The sequence below is a fragment of the Panthera leo genome, chromosome D1, assembly GCF_018350215.1.
Source record: "Panthera leo isolate Ple1 chromosome D1, P.leo_Ple1_pat1.1, whole genome shotgun sequence".
Taxonomy (NCBI): domain Eukaryota; kingdom Metazoa; phylum Chordata; class Mammalia; order Carnivora; family Felidae; genus Panthera; species Panthera leo.
Window position 1 is genome coordinate 104,580,549 of NC_056688.1, and position 16,632 is coordinate 104,597,180.

The 16,632-nt window shown below is 46.6% G+C and overlaps 1 protein-coding gene across 1 annotated transcript; it reads left to right on the forward strand.

The window, feature by feature from the left end:
• The first annotated feature begins 3,924 nt into the window (after positions 1 to 3,924).
• On the forward strand, positions 3,925 to 16,239 carry MS4A1 (membrane spanning 4-domains A1). The gene is made up of 7 exons (XM_042904428.1): positions 3,925 to 4,106; positions 10,268 to 10,442; positions 10,862 to 10,981; positions 12,163 to 12,219; positions 13,725 to 13,964; positions 14,742 to 14,843; positions 15,731 to 16,239. Exons 2-7 carry the CDS (start codon positions 10,284 to 10,286, stop codon positions 15,947 to 15,949), a joined length of 897 nt encoding a protein of 298 aa, XP_042760362.1. The 5' UTR covers positions 3,925 to 4,106; positions 10,268 to 10,283; the 3' UTR covers positions 15,950 to 16,239.
• Positions 16,240 to 16,632: the final 393 nt, after the last annotated feature.

Consider the following 16,632-nt stretch of genomic DNA (forward strand, 5'->3'; position numbering starts at 1 on the left):
AGCATATCCATCACCTCTAAAAATGTTCCTGTGCTCTTTTGAGGGTTTTTTTGTTTGTTTTTTTGTTTGTTTTTTGGCAAGAACACTTAATGTGAGGTCTATTCCCTTCACATATTTTAAAGTGTACAATTCTGTATTAGTAACTAAGTACTCTGTTGCACAGATCTCTAGAACTTACTCATCTTGAATAACAAAAACTTTATACCCTTTGAGAATCAAATGCCCATTTAACTTTACTGCACATTCAAATCACCCGAGCAACTTTTATAAACGCCTTAATGCACCACTCCACCCCATGGCAATCAAATAAGAATGTGGTGAGAGCTGGGCATCAATAATTTGTAAAGATTTCCAGGTGGTTCCAGTGCAGAGCTTCTCTCTAGCTTAATGGAAGGCAACTAGATTCTGGTAACTGCTTTAGCAGCCCGTCTGATGTGATGGCTCATGTTCTGTGGCCTGTGGAGAGACCGCTCTAAACTTGTGGAAAGGGGAACTAAGGTCTCAGTATTATTATGAAAGCGATCTTGAGGTCACAGACCCCCTGAAAGAGCCTCAAGGACGCCGGGAGATTCCCAGGCTGCATGCAGAGACGGCCGCCTTACGCTGCATTTCCTTCCGCTGACACTATCCGCCAAGTACTGGGGATCTTCCCGCTGTCTTTCCACCTGCCAGGACAGCCCTCTGAGGGAGCTCTGTGGAGCCTGCCCCTTAGGCATGAGAACCGAAGCTCAAAGCGGTTGAGTTTTCTGAGACTACAAAAGGGAGTAGGATTTAGAACCAGGATTTGAATCAAGACGCCAGACTCCAAATCTCATCATCCTATGCTGCTTCGGGCGCAGAAAACGTTTAGCCTATGCAAAGAAATACACTATCAGGTTTTCGTTTCTGCCATAAGCTGGAAGGAGAAAGGCCTATGCGTACATGTGTGACGGTAGGAGACGGGGGAGCAAGATTCTGATGAAAAATAGTCATTTTATTTACTTAAAATATCTATTTCCAGTGGAGTCATGTTCTGATGAAAAGTACGTGGCAGCCGAGTAAGGCTGAGATGTGTGGATATATGAGATCTATTTACGGGTGGGAACACCATCGCCTAACGGTAAGGGCTTTTAAGTCAGATCCAGGTCTCAGTGTTAGTTTTGCCATTTAAAGCTTAAGGACTTGAACAAGTTACTTAACCTTTGTGAGCTTTGAATTCCTAGACTAAAATGCAACAGTAATACCTACCTAACGGGGTTGCCGTGAGCTTTAAATGAAATGTGAACTAATTTAACCAGAGCCTAGAACTTAAAAATCGCGTCGTAAATGGCAGGATTTCTTTCAAATTTGTAATTGAGGGTGTCTTGCTTTCCCAACGTCACATTTCATCACTTATGTGACTCGGGGCCAGTTTCCCTCATTTCCTGAATGTTCGTCTCCACAATCCTAAAACGGAATCAATACTACGGGTGTTATACGGACAGTGCTTGGCATATAAGTAGGTGCTCAACTAGTAGTATTTGCCTGTTAAAAATACAAAGTAGTTCCTCGGATCAGAAGGAAGACCTCGCAAACTCCAAAGCTCTTACGCACTTGAGTTTACGTTTTCCTTTGGTATCAGTGATTTACAAACACAACAGTGACATTTTCCAAGTCATGACCAAGATCTATTTGCAGTAAGATCTTTAGTTTCGCCTCTCAGGAACCCTGCTTCTCCCTTACCAATTCTCTGAAACCGAAACCCTCCAACACCAGATAATTCGGGGTCCCCGATGCCTTGCTGAGCAGCGCCTTGTCTTGGGGAACACACCATAATATTACCTCCTGATACTGGAGAGAGCATTGTGATAATCATCTGGAGGCGGAGAAAGAACCAAAACAGAACCACAATCTCTCAACAATCAGAAAAACTGGCCCTGCTTTCAAGGGACGTGTAGTAAGGCTGACTGAGTAAGGCAAGGACAGATATCATTGTGCTGTAGAATGTAGTTTTCATAGGAGAGGCAAAATGTCCCAAGGATTAAAAAAAAAAAAAAAAAGTAGGAGTGTTAGGAGGTGGGGGGATAAAAGGAAGGCAAACTGAACTAAATTAAAGTTTAGTTAATAAACTTGTGTGTAGACTTTAAGAGAGAGACCATCATCAGGAAGGAAGAAAGCCACTAGGTAATGACAGGAGGTTGCATTCAGAGGGGGAGAGATTTTAAATGGGTGGCAGACCCAATATCCTCAAACATGACAGAGAGAAAAAAATTACAGAGCAAGTGCTACCGACAAATCCAAACTGTGGTGGGGATGTCGACACACTCAAGCACTGAAAGGTCAATCAATCCAAACCAGCAAAGGTAAAGCCAAAATGTGTTTGTTTACGCAGAATCAAATTCAAGTTTATTCAAATTCAAGTTTATTTATTATAGAGCCGCCTAACTGATCTCACTGGCCACCGAGAACAGGGTAGCAAACCCTCTAAGCCAGACGTGGGCAGAACAGGGCCGACACGAGAAAAGGATGTGGAATTCAGGTTGTGCAAACCCAGTCCGAGCCTCACCGATGCCATACGTGAGCAAGCCCGGACCCTGTTTCCATGCTCACTGAAATGAAGGTGCGCTCCACTGACCACCCACCGTCCTGGACTCCAGCCTCACGCCTCCCCAGCATCCACAACTCCGATGTCACGTTAATGATCAGCCCCGGCACCGACCGTTCAAGCACTTCAGCGGATCCTCAGACCCACAGCCAGAATCTGAGATGGATGGTGGAGCTGATGGTCCCACTTCCTTCTACGAAATTTATGGGAGGTGACTGCGTGCCTTTCACGTGTGGACACTGATGACAGCAAGTCCTCTATTCAAATGGCAGCCCGTTCCACTGACGACCTGCTTCAGTGGTGGGGAGGTGTCGTTTGTTTTTATGTTGCACCCAGACCAGCCACTCCAGAACGACTACCGCCCATTGCTTATGACCCTCCAGTCGGAACCATCTTAAAGAATAGAGAGTGAGAAGGAGAAATAGAGAAGAGAGGAGGGAGGGAGGAGGAGAGGGAGGAGAACAGAGAGAGGGACAGAGGGAGGGAGAGATGGAGGGAAGATAGGAATTAACTCAGATTTGGCAGGAGCGCTGCCTCCTTTCATCACTAGATGAAGGCAAACAATTGCTTAGTTACAGCCCTGACTCCCTAATAAGATAAAGCGATGCACAAGGAAACTAAAAAGCAATAAAAAAAAAAAAATCCAACAACATGAACATAGGGGTTGTACAGGTGGAGGCAAGGGGTACGAAACCTTTGGGCAAAAATTCCTTTCCCAAATGTTCACACTTTCCTGGCCACCGGCTTCTTCCATCCCTCACTTGATCTACCCCTAGCACAGCTCCAGGCCAGACTGAAGAGAGAGGCGATGCAAGAGAACCAGAAAGATGGTGGGAAAAGTGAGTCTGTAGGTAAAAGTCCTACTTGAGTTTGTATCCCCAAACACGCAAATCTCGCCTCAAGCTTCTGGGTCTGTGCTCTACAATACCAAAGTATATTTTTTAGGCCATTTCTAGTAAATCCCACACAGGACATACGTGGTCCCACGAGGACCCTAAGTGCGGGCAAACGTGGACAATAGTTGCAGAGGGATACCTGCAATACTCCCGAGCAACCGGGCTTACTGATTCCTGAATCTCTCTGCTTGGATGACTTCTTCCCACCCACTCACTCCTAAAAGTGAAGTAAAAAGGTAAAAGTCCTAGCAGCCCATCTGTAGAGAGTTTCTAGAGCCCTTCTTGCCCTTGGGGACCCACCGTCCACACCTGCTTACAGGGTGGGGGCTGCAAAGTTCTTCTAATTAGGGGAGCGTAAAGTACGCCAGGCAGTCCCCTGGGATCCTTTTCGAGAAGTGAAACCTCGTGGTAAGGCAGAAACTTTTTTGTATATCCTTTGGCTCTGGCATGTGTGCATTAAACCAAAGTGATTGGGGCAAAGGCCAAGGTAGCAGAAGCCACTGATTTCCTGTCACCTGGTATCTATCAGAGGCCCCAGGCCTGCCCTATGTCACTCACCTCCTGTGTACGTGGGACACCAGCAGTGGAAGTGAACTCGGCAGCCAGCATCCGAGTCAGCCTTGCGACCTAAGGCCTCAGACACTCAGGTAAGCAACCAGTTTGCTTTGTTTAAGCGACTAAAAAGGGGGCGTCCGGGGGGCTCCGTCGGTTAAACATCTAACTCTTGATTTCGGCTTCGGTCATGAGCTCACGGTTTGTGGGCTCCAGCCCCGCGTTGGACTCTGCGCTGGCGGTGTGGAGCCTGCTTGGGGTTCTCTCTCTCTGCCCCTCCTGCACACTCTCTTTGTCTCAAAATAAATAAAAACTTAAAAAAAAAAAAAAAAAAAGACTAAAAGGGAGTGACGCGTAAAGCATAGGATGCTTTTGGAGACTCGAGTTTCTCGGCTTTCACCCGAGGGCTTCCCCGGTCGGGTTTTCTGACAGTGTCACAAGTTGAGGAGGGGTACCAGGCTTTGCTGCCCACCCGCTTTCTGAACCACTCCCTCCCTCAAGAAAGGCGCTGGCCAGTGAACTGGGTGTCCTGAACAAAAGCAGCAGACTGTAGCACGTAGACGAGAGCGTGGTTACCAATCTGCTGGGCTCCAACCGGAGCTCCACCGCCTATAAGGTATCTACAGTGGTTCACTTCCACTGCTGGTGTCCCACGTACACAGGAGGCGAGTGACACAGGGCAGGCCTGGGGCCTCTGATAGATACAGGCAAGTCACCAAACCTCTACATCCCTGGTTTTACTCACGCACAAGATGGGGGTGACAGTTAACACCCGCTGCTTTACGTAAGATTAAATGAGCTAAAATCCTAAGGTTCTCAGAACCACCTGACACTGAAGAAGAAAATAATCAGCCGTGGTTATAATGAAAATATTTCCATTTCTCTTGCTTTGAATGATTTGGTCTCCAAAGATATGCTGCTAAATGTGAATACCCCAAATGTTGTTAAACCTCGCAGGCTAACATGTTCTGGAGGGGACTGGACGACGGGGGGGGGGGGGGGGGATATGAAACGGAGCATCAGATCCCGCCTCAAATCCATCACAGAAGCCTGCAGTGAGAGTGGGCACTGCAGATGAGGAAGATCTAATGAAGGGCAACAAAGATGAGCTTTAGCCATGTCATAATTGTTTCCTGAACCAGTATATAATGTGACCATCTTTCCCTGTTTTCCACAAAATGGCCTGATGTCACTGATCATCAGGTGAGGTGACATGACCACCTTTTGGTCCAACATCCGGCGGGCTCACGTGGGAATCTTCGCTGAGGAAGTCGTTCGGTTTAACATCTATTGAGCTCGTAGTACATGGAAAGCAGGTTCTCCACGTAACCCTAGCAGGACAGCCCTGGGGGAACATACCCTCAGTTAGAGGAGAAAACAGCTGAGGACAAGTAAGGAATACAGAGAGCTGGGGCCTTTGAAGGAGTCCGTGCCGGGAACAGTCCCAAGGAGGTGAATGTCTAATGGGAAGACCGCGAAGGGGGCAGGAGGGGAGCATTTCAAAGCGGAGAGGGAAGAGAGAGGAAGATACCTCCAGACCAGCGGTCCAGCGGGGAGCGGTGCGGCGTGGCTTCCAAATGGGATGCCACGATGCTCCGTGAAGGCCATGGGGTGGGGGGGCCAGGCGCAGGTTTTCCCAGGAGGCCAAGACAGATTAGACAAAGAGCTGAAGCTCAGGTCGAGCAGGACTTAAAGCAGTGATTCGGGGCCTGCTCTAGCCGCCCCTGTGGAGGATGGATTAGACGAGAGCAAGACTGAAGGCAGAAGAGTACGATTTTTGTGCTCAACCAGCGGAGGAAATGAGAAACTCAGGGGGTGACACTGGAGGTAGAAAATGGTCCGCATGCAAGAGAAGACACCTTACAGAGGAAGAAGCAGCAGGACTTGGGCCCTGACTGGGCGTGGAGGTGAAGGGGCTGGAGAGAACCGCGGCTCCAGCTCTTGGAACCTGGGTGCCAGGGGGACAGAAATAAAGCCATCTGAGTGCTCATGCCTGAGGAAAGGCCGCTGACTCTGCAGGGCAGTCCTTGCACAAAGTGGCCTCAGCCCAGCGGCTCTGCCCACCTGCTGCGAGGCCCCCAGAGGGGACGGGTGGGGAAGAAGTGGAGGAACAGAGTGGAGGGGCTCTGAAGACGCCGGGGATGACAGAGGGGGGCCTGGGCAGTGGCTGCTGGATGAAAGGAAGGGGCTTTGGGAATGGGGACGCTGCGGTACATCTCAGTCCCACAAAAGACACAGTTATCCTCTGAGCGTTTACTACATTATAAATTGCAAATTCTCCCACGTTCTCAGACAGTACTTTGAGTAGCGAGGTCACAGACGTGGCAGGCCCCAGAGCTGGGACGGGCACTTTCTGTGGCACGCGAGTGCACACGGACTGAAGACACAAGACCCGCTTGCCCTGAGGGGCTGCCATCCTGGAGGAAGCAGGGGGGCTGGAGAGGGGCTGAGGAGCCCAGGCAGAGGGAATGGAAGTAAGAACATTCCTCCTCAGAGCTCAGCGCACAGGACCAGAAAGGGCAGAAACCCAGAACTATTTTGAGTGGCAGGGGAGGAAGTGGAGGTAACGAAAGCTAGGCAGCTTTGAACTTCTCATTAAGTGATGTAATTACTGGACCTAAACAGTCATTATTCAAACCCAAACCCATACAGGCTGTGAGACTGTCCTGCAGTGGATGCACCCAGAAACAGTGGTGCCTTTGAAAAACCAGAAGAGATTTGCAGAAGTCGCTGTAATAGAGTGAGGCAGTGTCAGATAAACCGAGCCCTGAGGGTGATATAGTTTAGTGAGCACAGAATCCTGCTGTTACCACATTTTGGCCAATGTGCTCAGTCACCCCTGCGGATGTACGAACCGGGCTTTGAGCAGAGCTGTGTGCCGGGCACTGTTTTAAATCACCGTGAACAATTAAGAAACAACCACAGGGCAAAGCTGCGGGAATCTACAATATCCTTGGGAGTATGTGGTCTAATTTTACATATTCCCATACAATGAAAATTTTCAGTTCCTGGTCGACAATGCCCTGGCATTGAAATATGTACATATTTTAGAAAGCTTATTTCCATACAAAATGATGGGTATGTTTGTGTTTATAAACTATTTTACAGTAATATGTGTCGAAGCCTTCACAGGAGTACAGTTGCCATAATGAGACATCATTTTTTTAAGCTTATTTATTTATTTTGGGAGAGACAGAGAGTACAAATGGGAGAAGGGCAGAGAGCGAAAGGGGGAAAGACAGAGGTTCTGCAGCAGGCTCCACACTGACGGCAGAGAACCCGATGAGGGGCTTGAACTCACGAACTGTGAGATGATGACCTGAGCTGAAGTCAGACGCTTAACCGACTGAGCCACCCATGCATATTTTTACCAGTGAAATAAAATATGTCCCCCCAGTGGTCATTACTGCCATTAGCCATTACAGATACAGCCGCAGCAGAACTTGCTTACGTTAAGAGGTTTATCTCACCAGTAACAGTGACACAGCCTCAGGCAGCTGAAAAATAAGGAGAAATTCAAACCACACTAGTCCCATCATTTCCTTCTGTCCAGATAATTGATGACCTTTGCTCTTTAAGTTGTCCTCGCTAAAATGAGCCCCCTGGAGAGGAATGTGGTGACTCCCAGCCCATTCCCTTCCTACAAATGGGGAAACGAACCAACCCCTCTGAACCTGCATTTCCACACCTGCAAAAAAAGACAAGATGCCTTCTGGGTAAGACAGGTGTTGGGCAACCTGGAACTAGATGTGCAGTAACCCCGGCACATAGAGGATGCTCCATAAACAACTACACGACATGGTCTGGCTGTGGGGCCGCAGAGAGAGCACCGGCCTCAGAGCCGCGGTGACTGCCTTCTGGTCGGCTCTGTCACCAGGTGCAAGGTCTGTGACGAGGTGCGGCCCATCTCTGGGCCACAGTTTCCTCATTTATCAAATGGCCACAATGGTTTCTGAGCTTCTGACCAGCTCCCAAAGTTCTGCCTGCTGGCCAGAATCAATCTGGAGGCTCCTTAGAGGCCTACCTTAGTACACTCCTTTTTGTCAGTCATCTTGTTGGGTGTGGTTTGTGGTGCAAAGCACCGAGACCTCCAAGACCGCATGACATCTGGTAATCGGCAGGTGGGGTGAAATCAAGTGCAGAGCACCCAGCCGAAGTCTCCTCTGTCCTCCTGACAGGGAGTGTGTTTTCAATTGCTTTATAGTAGTCATCCAAACGGCACATCCACCTGAAGTAGGGAGAGGTTCATAAGTGAAAGGCTGAACCCCTGGCCTGCACGGGGGGCAAAGCAGCCATAGATGCCTCGTTGGAGAGGTCCGAGCCCTCACTTTCGATCTCCAGTAGTCATGTAACTGGGAACAAGGGACTAACTATTCTGTGCCTTTGCCACCTTTTCTACAAAATGAAAGCAACAGTTCATCCCTTGTCTACTCTGTGAGGCTTCAATGAACTGAGGATGCAAAATCTCTTTGTAACCACACACTGGGTGCAAACGTAAGGCCTGGGTGACTCCCAAGGACCTGTCCTATACCACAGTGCCGGGCTTGGTGTGACTTCAGTACGATAAGCAAGCTGGACAGACAGTCTTTGTCTCCAAGGCTCCTTACGTGACTGACAGCCAACAAGGACGAGACCAAAGGTGCATCTCTAAGGAGAGTTCCAGGGCCCAGGAAAGACCCGATAGAATTCACGTAAGTAGCTGACGCAAACATAAATTCCAAGACGAAGCACGAGACGAAGAAAACTGGGCAGTCTTAAAACATGAGAGCTGGAAAGGGTCTCAGTAGTAATCACCATCTAACTTCAGAAATGAATAAAGCATGAATTCTGAGAACAAACAGCACTTGCTCCTTTCTCCCCATGTAGGAGGCATTTTCACGTCTGAACTTCTTTCTCACAACATGTCTGCGACAGGGACGTTGTTCTCATTTTTCCAATGGGGAAAAACATAGAAACTAATGCTTACAGAGGTAATAATAGTAAAAACAAGAATAGCGACAAAAACAGGCAATAATTATTCAGACATGGGTGCTTTACATGCATTTATTTCCTCAGTAATATTAAGAAACTATTCAATCCAGGCCCCATTTAGATACTGAACAAGACAGATAAGGTCTCTGCTTTGAAGGGATTTATATTCTAGTGGGAAGAGACTGACCATAAACAAGCAAGCAGATAATCAAGGTAATTCCCTGCAGTGATACGGGCCACGTACAGAAATAAAACGGGTGGTGTGAAAAAGACTGTGCTATGGACCAAGGATTGGGGGAAGGCTTTTCTGAGAGGCTGACATTTGAGATATACCTAAATGAAGACACCAGCCACACACAGCTCATCAGTCCATTTGAGTCTTACAGAAACCCTATACCGTAAGACAAGAATTATTATTCCCATCTTACAGCTGAAAAGCATAAGGCCCAGAGTTTAAAGAATTTTCCTGTAGTTTCACCGCAAATAGAATTTGATTTAAACCTAGGCAACCCGTGTCAGGAGGCCACAGTCTTACATACAACCTCTGAGAACCTCCTTAAAGTGATTACTCAAGGTTGCAGAGTTGGTGGTAAAGGAAGACTAGAATCGGCCTCTGTTGACTAAGGACGGTCCTCATCTGACTCTCCCTCTCTCTTTTTAACATGTTTAAGTTAAAGAGACATTATGCCAAATTTAATGTTTTAAAATGTTTTAAATTTAATGTTATGTTAAATTTAATGTTAAAGAGAGAGAGAGACAGAGACAGAGCACGAGTGGGGGAGGGGCAGAGAGGGGCTCGAACTCGTGAACCGCGAGATCATGACCTGAGCTGAAGTCAGACACTTATCTCTCATGATGCCTCTGGCCCATCACAATGGACAAAGGCAGAGAAGCAAAAGGACAAGGAAAAGTCAGTACAAAATACACTTTCCAATATGAGAGCGTAAGAAAAGCATTCAGGGATGAGAAACAACCAGGACATGTTTCTTCTCAACAAACTTTGCTCAAACAGGACATGAGCATGGTGTTCTCTTCCATGATAAAGTATGCCCCAAACATTGTTGTCAAGAATACCGGCAGGATTTCCAGGGGCCCTATGTCCTTGCCTGAGATGCTAGAACATAGTAGTGGGCTTTGCCTCAGACCCAAAGCCACTGGGAAAAGTCCATGCCTATCCTCAACGACACTCACGGAGAGAATAAAGGGAAAAGTATGCCAATGCATGAGACAAAAGACCGCTGAAAATCCTATTCTCTCTCTCCCCCGTTTTATTATTTATTTTTAGGAGTTCTGAGGGTGAAATGGCGACACCCAGAAATTCAATGAGTGGAACTCTCCCAGCAGATGCTATGAAAGGTCCGACTGCCATGAATCCCGTTCAAAAAACAATTCCCAAAAAGATGCCTTCGGTGGTGGGCCCTACACAAAACTTCTTCATGAAGGAATCTAAGCCACTGGGGGTAAGTCAACTGTGCTCCGTTCCATATCGGCGAGACTCTCTGGCCTAGACAAGCAGAGGCTATAGGCCAGGTACAGGATGCAATCCAACGTGAGGTGTCCTTTATGTCGGACACAGCGTGCCAAATCAGGGATGTACAGAGAAGTTGTCACGGTGATCTTATGTCTCCTTTTGATTTTGCGGTCTGCATATTTAGGGGTCTCCCATCCCAGTTTGTCACCAGCATCCCAGACATGTCTGTCTTGGAAATGCCCCAGGTGGTGAGGAAAGCGGATCGCAACAAGACAAAGATCTTGGCACCTTCCCCACTTCCTTTAGGCGTTTTACACAGCCCCGGGTCCGGAATCAGGGCTTCCAGCCTTTGCTTTCTGACTTGATGAGGACTTGACTTCCTCATCAGACCCCTAATTCTCTCTCCAGGCTGTCCAGATTATGAACGGGCTCTTCCACATGGCCCTAGGTGGCCTCCTGATGATCCACATGGAGGTCTATGCACCCATCTGTATGACTGTGTGGTACCCTCTCTGGGGAGGTATTATGGTGAGTAACAACTAACAGCCCTTTGGGCAGTGATGCGGACAAAAAGGTTTAAAAGCTCCACAACAGCATGCTAGATTATTTCTGTGTTGAGGCAAGTATGTGGCTGGGAAATAGGTTATGAGGTGACAGTAATTTAGCGGAAGGAGAGGTTGACGGAACCGAGTATGAATCTCCCTGAGTCAGTGGTCACACTTCATGTACATTCAGAAAGAGGTGCCCTGCATGGATCTACACAGGGAAGGAAGACCGTTCAAAGCAGGACTCTCCAAAGTCAATGTGGAGAGGGGTGAGAAGGGCACTAGACATTTGGACTGTGCGGCGGGGTGTTTCCGGAAGCAGGAAGGAGCAGGCGCATCCCATTTCGTCCCACCTATTCCTTCTTCCTACAATTCTCTTTAGCTACTATCTCAGGTGGTGAAATCAGTCCCATCGCAAATGAATCTCCTTTGGCTGACCAGCAGAGCAGCAATCTGTCATGAGCAATCCCCATGACTGTTTCGTGTACGTGTTTTCTAGCCGCGTCTGGGTGTGGTACAGAGGAGTCATGTTTATATCCCCATTAGACTTTCACAGTTACTACTAGAAAGATACGCCCAGGACTGAGATTTTCAAAACAAAGAGAGATGGATGAGAGCAAGCGTCCCCTCCATTTCATAGCTTGAACAAGGAAGATGGGAAATGCTCACCATCAATTCCTGTAGCAGCAAACGGTTTAATGGCGTGTGCCCGTGGCACTCAGGCCACCTTGATTCATTCTTCCCTGGCATCACAATCAGTGAAATCACTGTGAACTCCAAAGAGAAATTCCACAAACTTAAAAAAGAAAAGAGAGAAACTAAAAATAAAGCTTTTAAATTCACAGTGTTAGTATTCGTTGGCACAAAAACTTGTGTTCTGCCTCTGGTCTTACTATATTCCTGGTCGCAGCTCCCCAGTTAGTTGCATAAAAGGCATCAGCTGAATATAGCTGAGCATGCAAAGAGGAGAACTATGACTGCTGAAAAATGAATGAATACTGCAAAAATGGCTGCACAGTTTGGTGAAAGTGGTTGGAAATGTGGATAGCTTTTTAACAACCAGTTCTCCATGTTAAAAGCCATCTCCCTCTCTGCCTCCCTCCCTGTCTGCCTCCTCTCCCATCTATCCCATACCTTCCCCACCCACCACCTCTCTTTTCACAGTATATCATTTCTGGATCACTCCTGGTAGCAGCGGAGAAAAACCCCAGGAAAAGTTTGGCAAGTAATCGTATGTCCTTCTTCCCCACGCATCCGAGAAATGCCTACTTTCTCAGTTGAAAACAAAAACCATTACACACCTTTGGAATCACAGTAGCACTGAGTTCTCTCTCAACCCCAAAAGGCAAAAGATTCTCTAGAACGCTGTTGTGATTTTATTCATGAAAAACTTGGAAATGAGGCCTACCTGAATTATGTCCGCGGAAACAGAATTAAAGGCAGACCAAAGAACAGCCACATGCTTATGGTCTTATGAATGTTAAATGTGTGAGACTAACAGGTCTCTTTGAAAGCCGTGTGCTTTCTCTCCGACCACCGTTGAGGAAAACTCTAATCAATACTGTGATTAACTCAATCCTCGCCAACTTTGAGCAAGTCGGTTTGCCCCTCCGTACCTCTAAAAAATGGTGGTACCATATGGTCATGAGTATGTAATGGAGTAACATACGTGCAGGTGCTTCAGAGGCTATATAAGGAGCTACAGAGGGTCTTGTCCTATAGCCCTCCCAACACACTTACACCCAGGTCATGAGCTTACCAGCAAGTTTCCTCCCCCAAGTTTTTTATACTGACTAATAAGCTGTTACTGACTTGTGGCACTTCCAAAGCCAGTGACGGATGGAGTGGATTGAAATAGCTCCTCTCAAGAGGTGGTCTGCTAAACTCAGTTTTTGAAGAAAAAAAAAATATTTAGGAAGATCAAGTTGTTTTTATTCTCCAGATACAGCAAGTCCTACTGACTTGCAATCTGTAGGTCCTACAGCCAGGGATGAACTATATAGGTCTTAAAATAACCATCAATAATCCCATACTATTATGGTACCTGTCACTTATATTTTCCTGGTTTGACCTTCTATCATCCCTGCAGGTAGAACTCATTCTGACACCCTTCACCGGTGCTACCCCGAGGCATCGGCCCTAATTATGTTTTGAAAGATGGTACACTGAGGCTGATTGCAACCCATGTCAATAGGGAGTAGGTGGTGGTGTTCTTGCTACTGTTAGTTTCCACTTGACGGTAGAGACCCAGAGGGCTCTATCTGCGCTCTCCCTCCCTACACCCACTTCATGGTGATGCAAGAACCTCCTTCCCTTTCTTCCCTGTACCTTCTAATGCAGACATATATAACATGAAGACTATTTACCTTCACTTAGCCAGTATTTACCGAATGCCACCAGCGTGATGGCAGGGGCAGTGAAAGGAACTGCAAGGATGCAAAATAGACGAATTTAGGAGTATTCCTAAAATTTTCTCTTGATAAACTGATTGGATGTGACAGGGTAAAATGAGATGAGGAAGACTGAGGAAGGAACAGGAATGAGAGATGAAGGTTTTCATTTTACGGTGACAAGGACATTAAAAACCACTGAGAGAAGTGTGGCTTAGGATGATTTGGGTGCAGTGCCTTTATGAATGGGAGGAATGGGATCTGGAATTCCTTCCTAGCTTGTATTCTCCAAATGAAATCAAACCCCATTAACATGTCTTTATGTCTCCATTTCAGGTCAAAGGGAAAATGATAATGAACTCACTGAGCCTCTTTGCTGCTATTTCTGGAATGATTCTTTTGATCATGGACATATTTAATATTGCAATCTCCCATTTTTTTAAAATGGAGAACCTGAATCTTCTTAAAAGTCCCAAGCCATATATTGACATCCACACCTGTCAACCGGAGAGTAAGCCCTCTGAGAAAAACTCTCTGTCTATAAAATATTGTGACAGCATACGATCTGTTTTCTTGGTAAGTGTGAGACTGGATTTCTTCTCAGGAAAGAAGTCTGACATTTTTATTACGAGTGCCAACTCTGGATCCAGCCTGGCTACATCTGCTACTTACTGCCTATCTGGCTTTGGGGCAAGAATTTTAACCACATTCTGCCTCAGTTTCTTCAACTGTAAAATGGGGAAAGTGCCAGTACTTACCTCACAGGGCTGTTTTGAGCAGCAAGTTAACACATACAAATACATTTAGAACTGGTACACAGAGGGTGCTACGTGTTTGTTTAACATTTTTATATTAGTATCGGTTAACATTTATTAGCTTGATTAAGGTGAACATTGAAGAAGCACCTAAGTTTTATGAACACCTTTTGCCTCAGTGAGTTTTTAGTGGAGACTCTGAAGGGGAAAAATGCATCTCCCGAGTATAGACAGGTTTCCTTGGTTGTGATACCATAACACCTAAAAAGCTGGATACAACTTAATTTGGGAGTCACTGATTAATTTTTCCTACATAGAATTGATTCTTCAACTAATTGCTGCTACCTTATTTCCTATCGGCAACATGCATTAACCGTCTGTGAAGGCAGCTGTGCTAAGGGTCGGGGTTATGAAGATAACTAGTAGTGTTTACAGTTGGTCATTACTCACCTATAGAATTCATCTTCTAAAGAACCCATCTTCTATAGAACTGATCTTTTAATCATTTAATTTTAGCCAAGAGTCATTTACTGAGTACCAACCATATTCTTTAAGCTGTTATCACATTCTTGCCTTCACTTTTTCTGTCGTTCCTCAGAGCATTTTTGCCGTGATGGTGGTCTTTACCTTATTCCAGAAACTTGTGACAGCTGGCATTGTTGAGAATGAATGGAAAAAACTGTGCTCCAAACCTAAAGCTGTGAGTAGTAGCCATCCTGTCCACTAAGCCCCTCTAGGAAATCACGTCTACAAAAACTCATTTCTGGAGAATGTAATCTGACGTAACTTTGAGACTAGGAGCTTCGTGAAAAATGGTCTTGGCAGATTTCTGGAAAGCAGAGAATACCAATAATGAGGAAAAAGTGTCTTGAGATTTGAAGCCAGTCTAAAGGTTAGACAGAGGATACAGCCCTGCAGTACGTGTGCTCACGAGCCTTCAGCTCTGCCCCGTTCCAGGCGTCCATCTTGATTTCGTGATCCCACATGTAACGTGCGGAAGCCGGACAGGCTCATGAAAGCACTGGTTCGTCCACTTCATTTCCCAGCATTCCCCTCCCCACCCTGCCCCACCGCCACCCTTTCATCAGATCCCACTTCCAAAACTATGGGTCAAAGAGGCTCCACAATTGGGAGATACGAATATCCCCGTGACAGAGCTGCATCAACTGCTTCAGAACCACAGAATGTTAGATTCCCGACACAACCTAGAGGCTGTCACAAGTCCTTCATTTAGCAGATGAGAAAAACAGGACTAGAGAGAAAATTACCTTCCCAAGGTTATAGGCAATAAGAGGCAAATCAAAACTCGAATCTAAATTCGCCCATTACTGCAGCGTTCTTTCCCAAAATACTGTGTGATCATTCCAGGCAAAGTGGCAAATATCTGCTGATCTTGCAGATGAGCTTTGATGGGTGATTTGGTGAGGATCTGGGCACGTGGGAAATCAGTCCTGGTATCTGGAGGCATATAGGAAAAAGCATAAATGGCACAGAAAACAGGAGGTCTTTGATAGACATTCACAGACACTGCTGACAAATGCACCAAAAGTAAAGGTCCAGAAACGCTTGTTTAATTTTGTATTCCAGGATGTAGTTGTCCTGTTAGCTGCCGAAGAAAAAAAAGAACAGCTAGTTGAAATAACAGAAGAAGCGGTCGAGCTGACTGAAGTATCTTCCCAACCAAAGAATGAAGAAGGCATTGAAATCATTCCAGTCCAAGAAGAGGAGGAGGAAACGGAAATGAACTTTCCGGAACCTCCTCAAGACCAGGAACCTTCACCGATAGAAAACGATAGCATTCCTTAAACTATTCTTTTTCTGTCTTCTGTTTCCTTTTCTTAGGCATTAGTGTTCACAGCTTCCAAGAGACGTATTCACCCTCATTTCCTGAGGCCCTCTGCAGGCACCCTCCACATGTCTCTCTGGCCTTCGCACGGAGTGACCACAGCTCACTGGCACTCGCTCGCGCTCGCTCGCTCTCTCACGCAGAGAATCCAGCCATGGCAGGCGACCATGTCGGCACGTTTCCTGTCTGGGGCAGCTTACTGAAATTCAAACAAGGCAGAGCAAGGGCTGCACCTCGGCAGTGCTCACCGGCCTCCTTCCCGGGCGAGGCTTTGCAGTAGCGGTCGGAGTAGAGGTTCCACCTCGTCCCTCTGCAACAGAGAGACTCTGCCCCTGATGAAAAAGATAAACCACTGTGCAGGCCATCCCTACACTTCATTTAATTCCTTCCACATCTACGTATGTTGTGGAGTCCCTGGTGCACCACTGTCCTAAAGAGAGTAAAAAGTAATGGTAGGGAGGTGAGATAAGGAACTAGTCCAGCTATCTTTCTACGGGGCTGACACTGTGGTACACTCTTAGAGTGCCTACACCCCACCAGGGAACTTCTTAGTGGCCAACACCCAGCTCTTCCTTCGTACAAACAGCGCAGCTTATAAATGGGCATGTCTGTATCTGTCTTAACTTTCCCTAACTCCTGCTCT